Source organism: Ammodytes marinus (assembly GCF_949987685.1).
Source record: "Ammodytes marinus genome assembly, chromosome: 5".
In the NCBI taxonomy this organism is placed as follows: Eukaryota; Metazoa; Chordata; class Actinopteri; order Uranoscopiformes; family Ammodytidae; genus Ammodytes; species Ammodytes marinus.
In genome coordinates, this window is record NC_137234.1 from 20,626,244 (window position 1) to 20,645,382 (window position 19,139).

Genomic DNA, 19,139 nt, shown 5'->3' on the forward strand with positions numbered 1-19,139 from the left:
ATTAGATGTACACTATCCTGGGGGTCTAAAAAATTGCACATTTGGTATTTGAGTAGAAAAACATCCCAATCTTTCCAAAACAGTGCATTATTCACGATCTGTATTCCATGCTGGAAACCATGAAACGCGTGGCCACAAACTCCATCACCATAAATATGTCATGTGTTTTGAACTCTACTCACAGTTTGCCTCTTGTACTTTCAGGGACAGCTGTATGGTGGATTGGAAGTTAACATGAGGATGCCAAGAAACTGCTTGGAACTGTGATTGAATTGGCAGGTGAGAAGTTAATACAGACAAAACCGTAAGCTGCACACACATGCATATGTGTTTGTCAAGTCAGAAATGTGATCAAGCTAATATCTTTATCAGAAATGACAGCCTCTTGTGAAAGCCAGCTCACAGCTCGTTATATTATTGTATTAAACCCTGATGCAATCCTCACATTTGAGAACTGGGTGGTAACTTTTCCCTTTTTTCGTGTTTTTATTTATTTTTGTATTAACATGTCTTAATTAGATGTGGCATGATGTGTTTCAATGTACTTTTTTAATAACATACTTGTTCACACATATGTCAATGGCATGTTTAGCCTTTTGCATGCAAAACCTAAACATTTTTTACTCTTTTCAATTCTAAATCCCTAATTATGTGACATGTGTTAAAAAATAACATCTATTGACCTAACCATAATCAGACATTTTAGTGCTGCAGAGAAGTAAACAGGTAACAGTAACAGGTTTGTTTAGACCCATGTTTTTTTCATTCAGTGTGTTACGAATATAACCAAAATGAGAAACATCCTTATTATTATCTCAACATACTGCTAGCACACTTCTTAGAGTGTGGGAACACAGCAGAGTCCAAAGGTTTCTAATTATGTTTGATCAGAAACTACAAATCACCAGCATTGTTTTTCTCTGTGTCTTGTGCCACATCATGCTGGGCGTATCCTCCAGCCTTCTGTGACCATGAAAAGGATTTAGTGTGTAAATTTAATCAATTTTTAAATTAAAGTTGGAGTCAGTGATTCCGCAGAATGTCAAATTCACGTTCTTGTCAAAATCCGTGAAGATCTCCTCACAATCCCCTTCTTGTCTGTTTTGTGTGTGCACTGAAAATAAATTGAGTAGTAATAGCTTACAATTTATATTAAAAAGAAACCCATCACCTAAAAAACAGCTTCCAGTGCATATCTTTGTTTCTTTTTAAATTTGTAGGTAAGGTAGGAAGGTAATTTGTATGTGGCTCTGAGACTATGGCCAGTGTTGAGGTTATCTGTGTAAGCATTTGGCCCATTCTTTTTTTTTAAAGATATGTTTTGGCATTGTTATGCTTTATTGATAGTGTAGAGACAGAGTTGAAATGGGGCAGAGAGGGGAGTGACATGCAGAGAACGACCGCAGGCTGGAATGGAACCCGGGTCTGCTGCTGGCCGAGGCCCATGGGGGGGACGCCCTACCAACTGAGCTAAGGGCGCCCCCCATTTGGCCCATTCAATCTCAGTTGTCATGGACCACTTTGGAGTTTAGACCCAGTGCACCATTGGGTGTTCTGGGTCCTATACTTTCTTGGCTGTTTTACAATCACGCAGGAGCAATAATTAAACAAAATGGCCCCCGGAAAAAGTGCTAACCATAACATTACCAATTCAAGTTCATGATTAACAGGCTGGAAATGGTGTTGTGAGTTCATTGTGGGCATCCTTGTTTTACTTGTCCCTGATGTAAATCCATCTAGCTGACAGAACACCAACTATCAGTTTATTTTAGACTTTAGTTTTGCTTTTTATTTGTCTTTGTCCATTGGGTTGGATACAAGCTTATTTAGAATACCACGAGAGTATCTTTGCAAGTGACATACTGTATAAAACGTCCTTTTTTCTAAGTCTGTCACAACTGTGTTGATAAATTGGCGAGGCGATAGTTTTGAATTTTAAGTTATGTTACTGTATAAAGCAGATGCATACTGTAGTCCTCCTCCATGTGACGCAGAGTCACAAATATAGCCTCTGAACTTCACAACACCATGCAACTTTAAAACTGTTATATACTAATGGTATGTGTGCTTGTGTAATATTAATTGCCCAATGAATATCAGCGCTGTGACTTAAGAGTTAAGTGCTTAGAAAGGATTTGATTAATCTACAAGGACAGAGACAAATGTGCATGTCTTATAGGCTGTACCTAATCACAGCGTGGCATTACACTAGACAATCGCATGTGGCTGCTTTGGAGCATGCAGTCTGTGGAGAAAATGGAAAGAAGTACAGTATGACGTTACCGAGGTGAAACAATTACAGAAATGGTATGACTCTCAGCAGTGTTTCAGCTGCTGGTACCTCTGCTCACACAGTAGGGGAGTTAATTTTCCCAAGACATTTCACTTTTGTTTCCAGCCGGTTTCATTTCTCTCAAAGAGGTCTGCTGGACTGCACACAGAAATACGCCTTTGGTTTGATCAGCCCTGCTGCTACTCATGCATGTAACTTCAACTCCACGTTTACTGCTGCCGCAGAGCTTTTACGTGCAACCACAGTTCCTCTAGGCTGATGATGCTGTTTGTCTGTGTAGGCCATATGTTGTCATTATTTATGTGTCTATTATTGCTGCCACAGTAGATCATTCTGCAGTTTTTATGGCTGATGCTGCAGCAAATCAGACACTGACTATCTGGCCTCCTAAAAACTCTGTTGGCTCCCCCCGTGTTTCTTTGTCAACTAACGTATAAAAAGGTTGATTGTTAGATCTTTTTAAAAGCGACAGCATTCAACTAATTGAAAATAAGTGGCATACATAGTCGCTTTTGCTGATCCTGTCAGATCAAAGCTCCTTTTCATGTGGTGTTACTGTTATTTGATCCAGCCGTTTTATCCATTTCAGTGGGTCGGGACGGAGGTTGTGTTTCTTTTTGGAAACTACATTGAATTTGTGCAATGGAATACATTACATTTTATTTATTTTTGGCAACCAGTTTCAGAATAAAAGCTGCCCTTTGGTCCAATTGATGCTTCACAGGTATACTTACACACCAATCAAGGAGTCATTATATGCATGTGCCCTTGGAAATGTCAACACAAATCTTAAAATCAGTCATATGTCCAGAGAAGGATAACAGAGGTGTAGTGTTTGTCCAGGCATCCAGTCGTTGCTCTTTTACAGTAACTCGCTGACTCATTGAAGTGGAATAATTCTGCTCTACGTCACTGTAAAACCAAAACAGTTATTGCTTTTGTTATTCAGTCATTAGTCTCCTGTCAAATTGTGTCCCAAAAGTATTATAAGTGAACAATAATTCATCTTGAAGCTTTATGAATTAATTCACACATTCAATCAGACTCTTCATTTTGTTATATTTTCTTTTCACACCAAAGGCTCCGGTTTTGCCTCTGGTTTGTAGAGATCATCAGGGCACCCCATATCTTCCTTGTACTGTATATCACATGTTATCTCAAACCCCAAAATCAATCACAGGGAGACTTCACTGCCTGGATGTTCTGGGTTCACAGCCTCAGAATGACCTCTGTGTGGCCTGGTCAGACTTAAAGGGAAAGCATGCTATAACCCTGACCTCAACTACACACCGGAGTGTGACAGCACTATAACAGACATATTCTCTTATCTTGCACCCTTAAAAAGTAGTTTACAGCTGCACGGCCTCTCTGAAATGTTCACAGGGTGAAGAATGATTTTATCAATATACCTCTTGTCACCCACACCGCTAACACACTGCTCTTTAACAAGAAGGTTGTCACATACAGAACTTGCGAAAATGTGCGCATGCTAAAAGCACTACCCACACTCACATAAACACCTTCTGTAATAAAATCTCTGCAGTTGCTACATTCAAATGGTTTTCTGCTTTTAGGTAGAACTGAATAATCACAACGCTTTACAAGGAGTGGTAACAAGTAGTTAAAAATCTAAATTATTTTAACTACAAATCAAATTCCCTCATGTTATATATTGGCTATATAGTATACATAACTATCTGGATACATCTCCTATACTGGATATGCTTCAAACTGTGTGAACCTTTGCATTGTATTTTTAATGTGAGCATTTGCAGGCCTGTAAATGGTGGAGTATAAAGCAGCAGGAGGTGTGTTTGTATCCTTGCACCTGGGCACTTCAGGGGCACTTTACACTGTGAAAACGTGACAGTTTTCCAGTTTTTGGTTTAAAAAAAAACCCTGTTCAGACACAATTTATCTGACATCTTCACCCGTACACAAGTTTTCAGAGGAAACGGGACGAAATCGCTGTAGCAGCAGTGCCAAGCCAATAGTCAGCGGTGACACAGCCTAGTAGATAGCTCTTCCGGTACAATTTGATGCATAAAACCTTACTGTAACCGAAAATTAATGCCACTAACGTTCATAAAGCGGTTGGTGTAAGCTTGGGGTTACAAATATTGTAAAAGACAAGCTTTCTGTCCTCTTATTTCACCGCATTGAACTCGTAAAAACAGAAGACTTGCTGATAGTGAAGGGGCTTCGTGAGCAGATACTTTCCTGTTAGGCGTACTTCAAAATAAAAGTCAACTCACGTGAGTCCAGTGAAATGCTATTAATGTTTAGCCAGTGAAATGCTTTTACTTTGAAGCCTTAGCCTTAATGCTCCTTTTGTTGAACAGTAGCCGCTAGCTTAACCGCTGCACGCTGATAGTGTTTTTAATGTAGAGAGAGAGCCGTGTCCCTGGCATATAGAAGTGACACACGTTTATTTAGCTAGAAAAACAGGCAGAGCACAAATCTTTCCCCAGCCAAAGTGGCGGGTGGTCTCAATAACTTACTGCGGTAATCGCTTGGACTAAATTGGCGAGTGTTAGCCTATATTTTAGCGCTGCACGACACTCTCCACTGATCACAGTGATGGTGCCGTGGAGACACCGTTCATGTTGTCTTCTAACTTTATAACTCGCTTGTGGGTATTTTGACAGCAAATGTTATAGACTACGCATGTGTGAGGGTGGAGCCGTGACGTCAGCGTTATCAGGGGAAATGTTTTCGGTGTTTACAGGAAACCAAAACCGTTAAGTTTTCCAAAAAATCCTCCCTGGGAGGTGATCTCAAAAACCTGCGGTTTCATGCCTGCGTTTGCTGTTTTCCTGTAAATGATATAGTGCAACCGCGGGAATTTTTCCGCGTTTGCACTGTTTCGTGTTGTCGTGTAAAGTGCCCCTCAGTCCGCAGAGGTCAATTGAAATGACTGTGGCTCATTCATAAAGAAAATGCATGTCTCTCTGGGGGTCCTCCTCTCATCAAGGGGAAGGCCAATTGCTCTGTCTCTGTGCTAACACCATTTCTCACTGTGCTCTGGTGACAATACATGAACAAAATGACTTTATTAATTACATTTTCTCCTACAATAGCATCATTCAAACATAGAGAGATGTTTGCGTAAACAAGAACCAAGGGAACTAGTGGAGACAAAAATGACAGGTGACCCTTTACTTAAAGGGTAAACATGTTGCTGCTCACGATCCAGAATCCAGAAAAAAATAAAAAGTGCAAAATTAAGCATGTTCAGCTCTGTTCCAGTCTTCAGTGCACATGTTAATTATGTGCAGGGCTTTTTTAAATCCCTGTTATGTAGATCATCTAAACAAGATTGTGCTTTTTTTTCAGACAGTGCTCCAAATTCAAAGGTGTGGCTTTCCTGTCTCCACTGTCAAAGCTTGCAAATGGAATTTCAGTTTTTATCACAGGACAAATATATTAAGAATTGAATAACATTGTGTGGGCAGAAATTTTTTCAGCTTGAGAACTATCTTTAGTGAATAATGGCCAAAGGGATCCCCACTGCCATTGTGTCCGAATGATTTATGGAGTTGTGTTTTCTGCCCTTAAAAAAACAATTAAGTTAATTAAACGTTATTTTTAATGAACACAGTCCAATAAATAGCCTGAGGGATGTTCCTGAATGCCAGTTCATATGCTGTTACACTTAGAAGCATGCTACACATACAATAATTCACAGGCAGACTAGCTGAGACAGAATGCTTAGTTGTGGCTGACGTTAACAGCTCATTAGCTGAGCTTGCGTCTTGGCTTTTTTTTCTTCTCCCTAACGTTGTTTATGTTTCCAAATTAGGACTGGGTGAAAGTGTTAACGAGATGGCAGAAACCCTTTTTCCGCCTCTTCCATTGTACTTACAAAACTCAAACTGTGAATTTCGAGGATGAATAAAATAACAGGAAACACCGTCCCTGAAGCACGGGCCAGAAGTGTGTGGACTGGACTTTTGTAATGGGGAGACCAACTGAGCTCATCAAGAAAAGTGGAGAACATTCATGGAATACAGCTAGGGGATCATATTGTTATTAATCATGTGTGCTTTATTTAGACTATACTATCTGTGGCTAGAAATGTTTGTTCAGCTGATTTATAAATAATTTGAAGCAAATAAGGTTTTAGGCTTCTAAATGGGGGCTGCTTCATTTGGACAGTAACTTCCTTTTACATTTTCATGCAGTGATTGTTGGTTAAATAGGTTTGTTAGTTAGATGACTCAAATTAATTTGACCATCTTGTCATGGATGAGACAGACACGCTGCGAGTGGAAGGATGTCAGGCTGTGGGCAGGGTAGCAGCTGTCAGTGTGTCTCACTTGGCTAGTTAGCACCAATTCATGTACTCGGCTTGCCTGTTTCACTTGGCCAGTTACAACAAAGAAGACTGAAAAAGAGCTAGCTGTGTGACCAATTTCATTTTTTTATCTCAACTTTCCTGAACACTTAATGTTATGGTGGATTAAAAACAGTACATTAATTGTGTCTTAAGCTGTGGAAAGAAGGGCAATTCATACACAACCACACACAATGATGGGATTTGAGAGTGCCTCTTCACACTCAGTATTGAATAGTGTAGGATTCAACTTTACAATGTGCAAATATAGATACACGTTTACATATGTGATGGATTACAATAATAATTGGCTGTGTTTAATAGTAAAGCTAATACTTGCAGTTAGAGGGTTCAAATGTGGTAGTTGGAAAATCGTATGTGACAGTATGCTGTTGCAAAACTGTTTAAACTGGGCAAGTATATGCTAGTGAACAAGCACACGTATTATCATTGAAGTGTGAAACTCCACTCAGTGTCCACATGCATGGTAATAGTATTAAATGGACCATGACTAATCAAGATTGCTATATAATACAAGAACAGTTCAGTCACACACTGGCAGGGGAAAATAATAATGATTGACTCTAAACGGTTCGGCTATTGATGTTAAAAAATTTGAAATACGAAATTGGACAGTAGTTGTCAACGTATCGTATTTCCATAGTAACACAAGTTGATACTCTATTCAGGTTCAGAATTAATTGAACAATTATTACATTGTTGTAGTTATAATTTATTCAAGCTATACGGTATTGTACACCAGCCTAAAACAAAGACAACAGACAATATTCTGTGAATCTCACAAAGTGTTCCAGTTTAAAACCAAACACTGTATGGGACTTTAGATAATGATTTGTTGGAAACCACACTCACAAAGCTGACCAAAATAGCAGTTGCTAGTTATTAGTATGCATATTCAATGATCATCTACTGATAAAGCACAGCTTGCTGAGCACGTTTGTTGATGTGTTTATTTGTGTAGGTGGTGGTTGCCCTGTGAATGAAAGTGAGAGGTTATCTGCAGTTGGAACACTGTTTAATTATTAATAGTTTGTGTGTACGTGAAAAGTGCCTTATGTATTCTTTTTTGTGAGGAAAACTTGTGTTAGCCCCCCGTTACTGTTGCTTTCTGCTTTTTCTGAAATCAGCCTTTATAAAGTATGTAGTAAGTATATACAGTATGCTTCAGCAGGAGGTTATTTGCAATACATAATTTTAGTGCAAATACAGTATGTAGGATGTTTCAGGCTTTAAATTAACATATGTGAAGCATTATAGACAGAAAAAAATACATTAAAGACAGATTAACAAAAGGGATGGAATATTAAAGAGATGTTACCAGATAAACACACGTCTCTATTAGTACCCTCATAGAATAATTGTCTTTTTCCATTTTCCACTATTGTTAGTGACTTTTACCCATTATCATGATATTAAATAATATTTTTTAATAGGCTAGTAGGCTCAAATTTTTTTTTTTTTAATTACAAATAGCGAAGCAGCTAAGTCGTACTGAGAAACACAATGTTTACAGCTTCAAAAATGAACTGGCTCAAGGGGAGTTGTGTCCTGTCTCTTAAGCCCCTATCTCACTGGGCTGCGACTTGCGACAAGTTGGAGACTGCATTCGCAAACGAGTCTCTAAACTGTCTCCAAACGTTCGCGGAGGTCTCAATTTCCTCGCATGAGTCGCAGAGCCGCGCAGTCTTGTCGCATGAATTTTGAACATGTTCAAAAAAAGTGTGCGACAAATCAGTCTCGGAGTCGTCGCAGGTGTGTCGCACGCGTCTCAAACCCTTCTCAATTTAGTCTCCGCGAGTCAGAAAGTGCGAGAAGTGTGAGACAACTTTGCGAGGGTTTGGGGAGTGTTTGGTGACATATGAAACTAAATTGCGACTGCTTTGAGACAAAAATGAGACTGACATTCCGTTCGTGCGACGTTCGTGAGACATAAATGCGACCTCCTGGCAAGGACATTCGCAAATGTGTCGTAAGTAGCAACTCAGTGAGACTGCAAGTGAAAATTGTCGCAAATTGGCATATTTTGTCGCAATTTTGGGTCTCCAACTGGTCGCAAACAGTCACAGCCCAGTGAGATAGGGGCTTTACCCATGTGGAATTGCAATATACTGGTTAAGATAAAACAGTGAGAACACACTGCGTGCAACACATGTCTATATGGCAATAATATGATACACAGTATCTACAATACAGATGCTTACACTCTGCCAATCTATTCATTGCATTGGTCATGGTGTGTTCTGAATGTTTACGGCGCTGTGAGGCTGGAGAGAAGGAAAAGAGAGGGGAGGCTAAAGATGAATGTGGTGGGTATCCCTCCCACACTAGAATCCATAAAGGATCCTGGTTTAAATTTGGAGCGATTGCAAGATTGCTGGCATTATCAAGGAGTGACCTGATTTGTTTTATATCTCATTAATCTCTCTCTCTCTCTTTCTCTCTGTCTCTCTCTGTCTGTCTCTCTCTCTCTCTATCTATATATCTCTCTCCATCTATATATCTATTATCTATATGTCTTACTTTAGCATACATGCCGACCTTCCTCTGGCACACACGTCTCTCTTCAATCTCTAATCATCCCCTTATCAGTCACCATGTAGTGTGAGAAACCAAAGCTTCTGTCAGTCACTCCTCTCTAGAAAGTTCATAATAGGCAGCCAGTCAAGCATCACCTGAGTAAAGAGAACCCCAGAAGAGTCCCCTCTTACTTCCCTCACCTTTCAAATGAAGCCATCAATGTGTTTGTACAGTCTGAAAACAGGAAACGTGTGTTGACCATGGAAAGAGAGCAAAGAAAATCACTCAGTGCTTATGTCATGCACCAGACCTATTTTAAGGGGATTAATGTGCACTAGAATTCTCTGTAGCCCTGGTAAATAATGAATTCTGCCTTTTCTGGCTGATTTATACAGTAATGCAAAAATATTATACAGACTCCAGAATTTACTCATGAAACAGGCTGCTGGTAGTATAGGACACAATGTAAATTGCTGTGCAGGGCAATGTGTGCTGGTAAAAAAAAAACAGCAACATATTTGTTAGCTGTGTGTTCAGCCACAAAAAAAAATAAATACGGCTAAGACGAAACATGGGACTCATTCATGCAAAAGGTCCTATCCATTTAAAGTATGTTTGAAATATAAATAGTGTAGAGACAGATCACTAGCTGAGCTGGACAAATGAATATATACAGAATAGAAGTGGGGTATTGTCAGTGCGGTAACTCACAGGTGCATCCTTTTGTTCTAATCATAGATTTAAAACCAGATTATCAAATGAAAAAGGTGTCAGAAATAATTGTAACTATCAGTTTTTTTATTAATTCATTTTCTCAAATAAATGTTTTCATATGTATCAGTGGTTTGTGTGAATTCTACACTGACAATGTACAGAATGTGAACAAGTAGTTGCTCTGGGTAAAATGTGCTACATGTGGTCATTTGTAGCTGTAGATGCAGCTGGTGAAAAGACTGAATAGTGTGGTCATTGTACTGAGCATGTACATACTCTGTATGAAAGGAAGAGCTGATCAATACCAGCAAGAGTATTCCTTAGTGTCTTTTAAATAGATGAGTCTCTCATGTCTAATGGAAGATCTTTAGGGTTCATGTGAACATGAGTGGAGAGCTGGTTGATGTAACTACTCCTCAATATACAAAGCAACATGGCACATGAGATTCAGGAATATGTGTCCGGACGGTAACCGATTTATACCTGGCTACACTGTTGCTATATTCATCAAACTGATAATGCCATGCAGAATAATTCCTCAATGACAGTGGTTACTAAATTCAAGGTAATCTGTGCTACTGCATGATCATTAATCTTACATTTTCATTTTACGGAATCTGGTGGAACCTGATTAATAAAATGAACATGGATTGCATTAACATTAACATTAGGACCTCTTTTTATGCGACATAAGGTGGTACACTGTTGTGTCATCTGTTCTGCTAAACGCAGTAGCTGCATGTGGCCACAAGCAGTTTTACTGATTGCTTGGCTTCATTGTGCACTGTTTCCATTTCTGAAATTAATTCGGAAATGTTGCAGATCTTGCTCTTCAATTGTCTGCTAATCTGGGTCATAATGTGGTGCTCTCCACCAGACAAAGAGACAGCTGGCAATTCATAATCTGTTTGGATGAAAGTTTTAAAATGCAATCTTTTCTTAACCTAATTTTCCTTATCTTTTTTTAAATCTAATTCCTTAGTCAGTGTGAGGACGTTTTGTTTTGCTTTGTAAGTCAACTTCGTCTTTTCTGCGGCCATCATTTGGATTCTGCTGTGCTGATTAAGTGTGTATCTTATATAGATAGATATTCACAAATCCATACTGCAGCATAGTTTGTTGTTAGTCATTTTATTGATAGAACTTCACTTTGAAAAAGCATTGTACCTCCCTTAATAATAAGTGTGAACCGGGAAATTATTGGTTCAAGTATTAAAACTTGATTCTGACAGGAACAGTAGAAATTGCAAGTAGAAACCTCCCATTGAGTCCTGGATTGTACCATGGTCGATTGTTGTGTTTTAGTTCCTGACAAATTACATCCGCCATAATGGAATGTGATTTCAGCCTGACGTGTGATCCCTTTCACATTTTCCTGGACCCCTGCATGAACACACAGTCTTGTTCCACCCTCAGGCTTTAGCTGCTTGGAATTTGAATTTTGTACTTGAAGAATTAATGGAGTCAGTAATCAAGCAATTAATCAGTAGTTACAGTAATAGCTCACTGGTTCTTAAGTGGAGCGCTTTCTGTTGAGGTTGTGAGTTGAACATACTACATAGAGGCAGAACATACAGGAAAACCACAACAGCATTTATGTTGCTGATTTATTCTACTTGCTTGACAAATCAGCTTTCCTGTTGATGCTGTTACACTAGAAAAGAGTGAGGGTTGCTCATCATGTTCCTGAATGTCTTTTGCTTGCACTATTTGCCAGATTGACACTGAAAGAAAAGAAAGGACCGGTCCATTTACAACCCTTAATCTTTCTCAAAATGGCATACACCATTTCCGACTGTAATCATCTTTTTGATTTGTGTTCTGAACTCAAAGAGCCAAATCCACAAAAGGATTGTGCTGCTTTTGCTGCCACTTAAGCTGTGCATATTAGTAAAAGATAGCGTCCAATTCACAAAGCATGCGCAAAAGGGGGAAATTCACGCACATTGCACTCAAATCTGCACTGCCAAGCAGGCAGCGTTCCTGGGTGCGCTTCTCCCATTTGCGCTCAGCTTCCAAACTCTGTGGCAGGGGTGTCCAAACTACGGCCCGCGGGCCAACTGCGGCCCGCGGCCCGCTTTTTATTGGCCCGCGGCCGATTTTAAAAATATAATATAATTTGGCCCTTAAAATGGGGTAGATTGCGGGTGCTATTTCTCCGAACATCATTGAACTTATTAGCACGCACAATATACTATTGTTAGATCTGGCCCAAAGTGTCATTAACAATAACTCAATGACAATACATAACAATGTTATTTTTGATGACCTTGTTTAAATATGATAGCTGTTTGACGTCCCAGGGAATTAATATTATGCATCTGTTTATAGATATTAACTGATTTGTGTGACATATTTCTCTTTGTGACTAAATTAGTGTAGATATTTGTGTCAATTCACTGGATGTTGTAACACTTTAGCACTTTCTGGGTGAAGTTCACTTTTTTCATGTTCACATTGATTTTCTGAAGGTGCTCCAGTTTCCTCATACATTCAAAATAATTCTGGTCAGGTAGATTAGAGAACCGAATGTTTCTATTTATCTGCGTAAGCTCTTTGACTCACTTCCTGCCAGCACAGTGTCTCCCTGTCCATCACATACAGTGGAAAAACCAACCTGCTTCTTTTAATGTGATTGACTTTTGATGCACCACTCAAATATCATGTTGTTAAGCCTACCTAAGCACTGTATGTGTAGTAGTCAGTGTAAAGCTATGAATATGAATGAAATGAATATGTCAAAACGTATAGTTAACTTCCCCTAACTTGGTAGCTTAGAGTCACACACAGGGGTTTGATGCATGAACACTGAAGCTAATCTAATAAACATGTTAGTAATGTAACACATTTGGATTCTATTTACAGAAACTCTTAGCCATGAGGTACCCGATAGGATTTGATTCAATCATCAAGTGCCATCTCAACTATGTATAAGTAATTTAATATGTTAAATTGTATTTATGACCGATACAAACAGCTTTAAATTCACAAAATTCACAAGAAAGTTCTTGACTTTTCAGGTCAGTGTTTTTTTGCTTTCCATTTGATAGTTATTATCTATAGCTTTGCTTCCACAACTTGGGGCGGGGACCATCTTGCACTTAGAAAACCTTAATCAAAGACATTGTTTGTATTGACACAGTTGCCTCTGGCTTGACACATAAAGAGTGACACAAACAAATTCCCAGTCCCATTTTGGTTTGCAATATCTTTTCTAGATTGAAAGACTGGTGGGTGGCAAGCTTCCTTATTATTTATACGCCCATCCCCGGTTTCATATATAAATCACACAAACAGAAGTCATGATTTTCTTCCCTCCCATCCTCTTCCTGCAGAGATACGGCACAGAAATTGGCCGCTTTAATGTGATTTCATTTTATGTGACCAAGATTGAAAGTGTGAAGGAACAAGAAATTATTATAAGGCTCCCCATCAAGGTTGCAAACATGTGTGTGGGTGTATGTATGTGGGATTATTGTTTGCTGCAGCACATGGGCAAACCTAAAGCAAATCTTTAAGTTTAAACCTTTTTACATTTTAACAGTTTATCATTTGCTTGGTTTCCATTGTCTTTCAGAATTTCATAAGTTCAGGGGTAATGTTTAGAAGTGACCTATGACAAACACAGCTTTTACTTGCATCACAGCAGCACATTCAAATATCTAATGCATCGCTTCTGTCTGTCATTTCATTCCAGTGAGCCCAAATCCTCTTTCCAAAGAGTGGAAGACCAGTCAATGAATTATGAATGTTAAACAAGATGACCTCCTCTCAGCAGCAGCAGATGATGCGAGGTCCTAGGTGGAACCGGGCCTTGTCCGACCCTTTGTTGGTGCTCCTTCTGGCTCTCCAGCTGCTGGTGGTGGCAGGGTTAGTACGTGCTCAGACGTGCCCCTCTGTCTGTTCCTGCAGTAACCAGTTCAGCAAGGTCATCTGCACCCGGAGAGGCCTTCGGGAAGTCCCTGATGGCATCTCTACCAACACACGCTACCTGAATCTGCAAGAGAATCTCATTCAGGTCATAAAGGTGGACAGCTTCAAGCACCTAAGACATCTGGAGATCCTGCAGCTAAGCAAAAACCACATACGCAAAATTGAACTGGGGGCCTTCAATGGACTGGCAAGCCTCAACACCTTGGAGCTTTTTGATAATCGCCTCACTACTATCCCAAACGGGGCATTTGAGTACCTGTCCAAACTAAAGGAGCTTTGGCTCAGGAATAACCCAATAGAGAGCATTCCCTCCTATGCTTTCAACAGAGTGACCTCATTACGGCGGCTGGACCTTGGGGAGCTCAAACGGCTCTCCTACATCTCCGAGGGGGCATTTGAAGGGCTGAGCAATCTGCGCTACTTAAATCTGGGAATGTGCAATCTTAAGGAAATTCCCAATCTTATTCCCCTGGTGAAGCTGGATGAACTGGAAATGTCGGGGAACCAGCTATCTGTCGTACGACCTGGCTCTTTCAAAGGGCTTATCCATTTGCAAAAGCTATGGATGATGCATGCCCAGATTCAAATCATAGAAAGGAACTCTTTTGATGACCTGCAGTCACTAGTGGAGCTCAACCTAGCCCATAATAATCTTACCCTCTTGCCCCATGATCTCTTCACTCCTTTACATCACCTGGAGAGGGTGCATTTGCACCATAACCCGTGGAATTGTAACTGTGACATCCTCTGGCTAAGCTGGTGGCTTAAGGAGATGGTACCAGCAAACACAAGCTGCTGTGCCCGCTGCAGCTCCCCAACCCACCATAAGGGACGATACATTGGCGAGCTGGACCAGAACTACTTTCACTGTTATGCTCCTGTTATTGTGGAGCCTCCTGCAGACCTTAATGTGACAGAGGGAAGCGCTGCAGAGTTGAAATGCAGAGCCAGCTCCTTGACCTCGGTAAGTTGGATTACACCAAATGGTTCCATAATGACGCACGGTGCATACAAGGTCAGAATCTCTGTGCTTAATGACGGTACTCTGAACTTCACCAATGTTACCATGCAGGATACAGGCACATATACCTGTATGGTCAGTAATTCTGCAGGTAACACAACAGCATCTGCAACACTCAATGTGTCCTCTACAGAGAACAGCAGCTTCAGTTACTTCACCACAGTGACAGTGGAGACCATAGAGACGCCACATACTGAAGGCTTTACCACTACTGTGCAACAGAAGGTGGGCCCCACTCCCTCTGCTGGTATATGGGAGTCTATTTCACCCACCTCTACAACTACCACCACAGCCCGGACCCCACTATCAACCCGTGCCACAGAGAAGACTTACACAATCCCTGTTACAGAGCTGGGCGGGGAGGGCCTGAATGGCTTGGATGAAGTAATGAAGACGACCAAGATCATCATTGGCTGCTTTGTTGCAATCACCCTCATGGCAGCTGTCATGCTGATCATCTTCTACAAGATGCGCAAACAACACCACCAACAGAACCACCATGCACCCACACGCACCATTGAGATCATCAATGTGGATGAGGATTGTGTAACAGGAGGTCCCGGCATGGAAGGCCACCTGACTCTGCCGCCTCTTGAGCATGAGCACCTCAACCACTATAACACATATAAGTCTGCATACAACCATGCTCCCACTATGAACTCCATTCATAGCTCAGCGCACGAACCTTTGTTAATCCGGGCCAGCTCAAAAGACAATGTACAAGAGACCCAAATCTAAAACTTTTTTTTTAAATGGAACATTACAAAACTGATGGAATAACATAAAGACGTTACTGACAATTGGTTGTGAGGACTATGCCTCAAACATGGAGGAACAGACTCATGTGTTTGGCAAATCAGTGGCTATGGTGATGTTCATTCAATGACTTTGGGAATTAGGGTATGTCTACTGTTTCAAAAAGTGTCTTTACAAAACAGAAGTTATTTATTTAAGAAAAAAAACTATTGTGGTTAAATCAAGAAAACTTTAATCTGCAATTATTTTTCCAGCACTTAATTCATCTTTCTTTGTGTGTGTTTTTCTTCCTCTCATTTCATTGGGTTGGTTTACGGAACTCTGTTTGAAGACACCTGTATCAGATAAAGTACTAAAGCAAATAATTGTTTTGGTTTACTTAAAACTTTGGTTCTTATGAGATGGTAACCAAATTTTGCCCACATATTAAAGGAATCTAGAGCACATTAGGGATTTTCTCTAGCTGTGGATTTAGTGATGAGCATTGTTATGACCATTTAACTGAGACAAATGAACACCTGTTCATTAGTTTACAGTAAGGGACAGAACTGTCAGCAACCAAATTTGATCATAATTTACTGTTTAATTAATTCCACCATCTAGGGCACTCTCTGATCTGTTATCAATACAAGGAGGATCTAAATGGGGTAAATTATATTGATTAACCATGAAAGAAACTCACATTTGTCTGTCTCTTTCCAATGTATATACAAAATATTATTTTGTCCCTAATCTTCACTTGTTTTGACTTACGTTCCGAACTTCTCTGAGCCAGTTTAATCACATTAGGACCAATTGAGATTCTGAAGGAGATGATACACAAGCATTATTAATGGGTAGTTTCGAATCAATTTAATTCTGATTGGGAAAAAAATTGGAAACATGTAAAAGATCAGAAGTCCACTGACTCAAAATGTTTCCAATGTAACACGGCCTCACCTTTACCATACGATGCTTTGTACTGTTGCTTATGAAGATGATTGCTTTGAAGCCACCTTTTTCATGCTGGGATCACTTACCTCACCTGCAGCAGTGCTGGACTGAGTGGTGTCAGAAGTAGACTGATGAGCTGAAGAAAGAGCATAAACCCTTTATACAGCTGTAGAACAGATCTCCTGTCATCTGTGCCACGTTTCCACATGGGCAGTGCCTTGCAGTCCCATTTGCTGCCTGTCCCTGCCAAACACAGGACTTGGCCCTGGGCAGCAGGGCTTATGCTGTGGGATACTTTAGGTGTGAATGTGTGGGTGGGATAGGGCATCAACCAGATGTTTGAGTTGCACCTGCCTCTCCCCCTCTCCCTTAATGCAGTTTCCATTTTAATTTATGTGACCAATGGGCTTTGGATGGACACAACTCTGCAGGCACCTATACCCAGGAAACCTTTTTAAAGTCTCCATTGTGAACATAGCCCCAGGCAGCATAAATGTATAGGTTAGGCAGACATTTGTCTGATCCAACACTTAGGGAGTTGCCCCCAGGTTTATTTCTTAGCAAATAAGTGCAGTTAGTCTTCTCCCCTAAGACTAAAATGCATAAAAAGGTTGGGTCACTGTCATGTTTAAATCAATTTTGTGTTTTCATTTCATACAGTAAATAATTACATAGAGGAGAATGCCTCATGCTGCCGTTTTAGATAGTCGCATTTGTTTTCTGTGGTGTCCTCATGCACACCACTAAATTTACAAAATCTCAGCTGTGATCAGCATGGATTTGTGGTGATTGTAGCAGATTACAATGGTGGCAATAGAGTTTTTCACATCTTAAACAAGCATCTTCACATCCACAGAAAAGTCTCAAAAGTGCATAAGCGACATCTGTACTGTTTGCCTGTATGATTAGTTCCGACAAGAGTTCACTATCCCACATTCAAGAATCAATGAATAACATATCGTCAGGTGGACATAACTCCAAATATTTAACAGGTGACTTTAAAACCTATGAGTGGTTTGTTTTCACCCAAAAAGACAGATTTGAAACAATAATAAAAACTGGCCAAATCCCATATTTGAGGGCCTCAGCATTATACAAGCAGGGAGAAAATTAGATATAGCAGCAGATAGTCTCAGTATCTCGTCACTAGGATGTCAAAAAAAATTATTTTTAAGATAGAAATCTTAAACCCTATATTCACATTGGATTACTATTACCATGGGGTCCTTCTGTGATATATGTAATACAATAATTGCATAGATTATATATGTTGATTATTTATTTAAATTTAATCTGTGCAGCAAATTGCCGTTTACATTTAATCTAATACAGAGGTAATTTGATAATAGTAGTCCATTGTGAAACCATGTCATTTTATTGTTTTTTTTTTCTATACATGTCCAAGTTAAGAATTATGGAGGCATCAGAATCTGCAGTGGATTCATGGGAGATTTGATACCAATTGGGAGGGGGAGGGGGGAATGCATGAGGCTATTTTAGCTACTTTGCATCGAGACCCACAAGCTTCCAGATCATTTGATAATGAAGCTAACCCTGGATATTTGTTCAGTAAATTTGAGAGAAACATAAGACTTTATTATTCACTATAAAGACACTGCACTCAACACAGATGTGAGGGGTAGTTTACTAATTAAAGTGAGGTCCCCAAGTGCATTTAGTTTTCATTGAGATAAATCATTGATAACTCCATAGCATTTATTTTGTATCACTTTGACATTATTTATCCCATAATGACACTTATGTGCAGTTTCGGACATTTGTGAACCATGACAAGAACAGTGTCAATTAGTCTGTGTTTGAGTTCTTAGTGGTGGGATGTTGAACACAATTCTACACAGTTTCCGTAAGAGAGTGCATCTATCTTCTCTTTTTACCTTTAGTTGGAGGTAAATTGTCTGAAAATTTTAAACGTAAATTTGTTGCATTTTAGTCAAGCTGTCTCATGTATGTAAGATATCTAAATATTTTGGTCAATATTATTTTTTTCACATTATTTTTCTTTTTCTGAGATTGAATGCTGTTCTAGTGGTAGATTTATATAAAATTACATTTTGAGAATAAAACATAACAAAAACAAACAAAAAAATCATTTTGATTTTACATGTGCCAACAACCTGTTCTAAAAGTGAAAAAGAGAAACATGATGTAAAAGAATAAGAGATTGATTTTCATGTAAGCATTCGTTAATGACCTTTAAAAGATATGGAGGTTGATTATAGAGACCAGAGTTTGTAGTTCATACACAAAATATGGTTAAAATAAACTATTGTTGTTTTTCTGTATTGTCTGATTCTTGTTTTCATCCTGTGCCACACTAATGGAAGGCGTGCACTTCAAGAGACCAAGACGTAAAACAGTATGTTGTATGTTTCCCTCCTTTCACACACTGACTGTACTTGGTATCATACTTACTCACATACTGGCACATACCTTAACCGTTGTCCATAAACAGTTATTTTCACCTATTTAATCCACAAAGAATGGCTTAATAAAATTTGGCTTAATGATACCAGTAATTGAAAATAATTAGGTTGTCTGTGACAAATTAAAATAAGATTAAACATAACCCATAATACTTGCATGTTGCTTTACAA

At 39.5% G+C, this 19,139-nt stretch overlaps 1 protein-coding gene across 1 annotated transcript in view; it reads left to right on the forward strand.

The window, feature by feature from the left end:
- Window positions 1-15,573, forward strand: part of LOC307251243 (leucine-rich repeat-containing protein 4C-like) — a gene marked incomplete at its 3' end in the record, with an annotated part of 46,546 nt that extends 30,973 nt beyond the window's left edge. Inside the window, exon 2 of the mRNA XM_080028563.1 lies at window positions 13,579-15,573. Coding sequence (XP_079884689.1) covers window positions 13,630-15,573 — 1,944 coding nt within the window. The 5' untranslated portion in view covers window positions 13,579-13,629. The remainder of the gene's footprint in view (window positions 1-13,578) is intronic.
- Window positions 15,574-19,139: the final 3,566 nt, after the last annotated feature.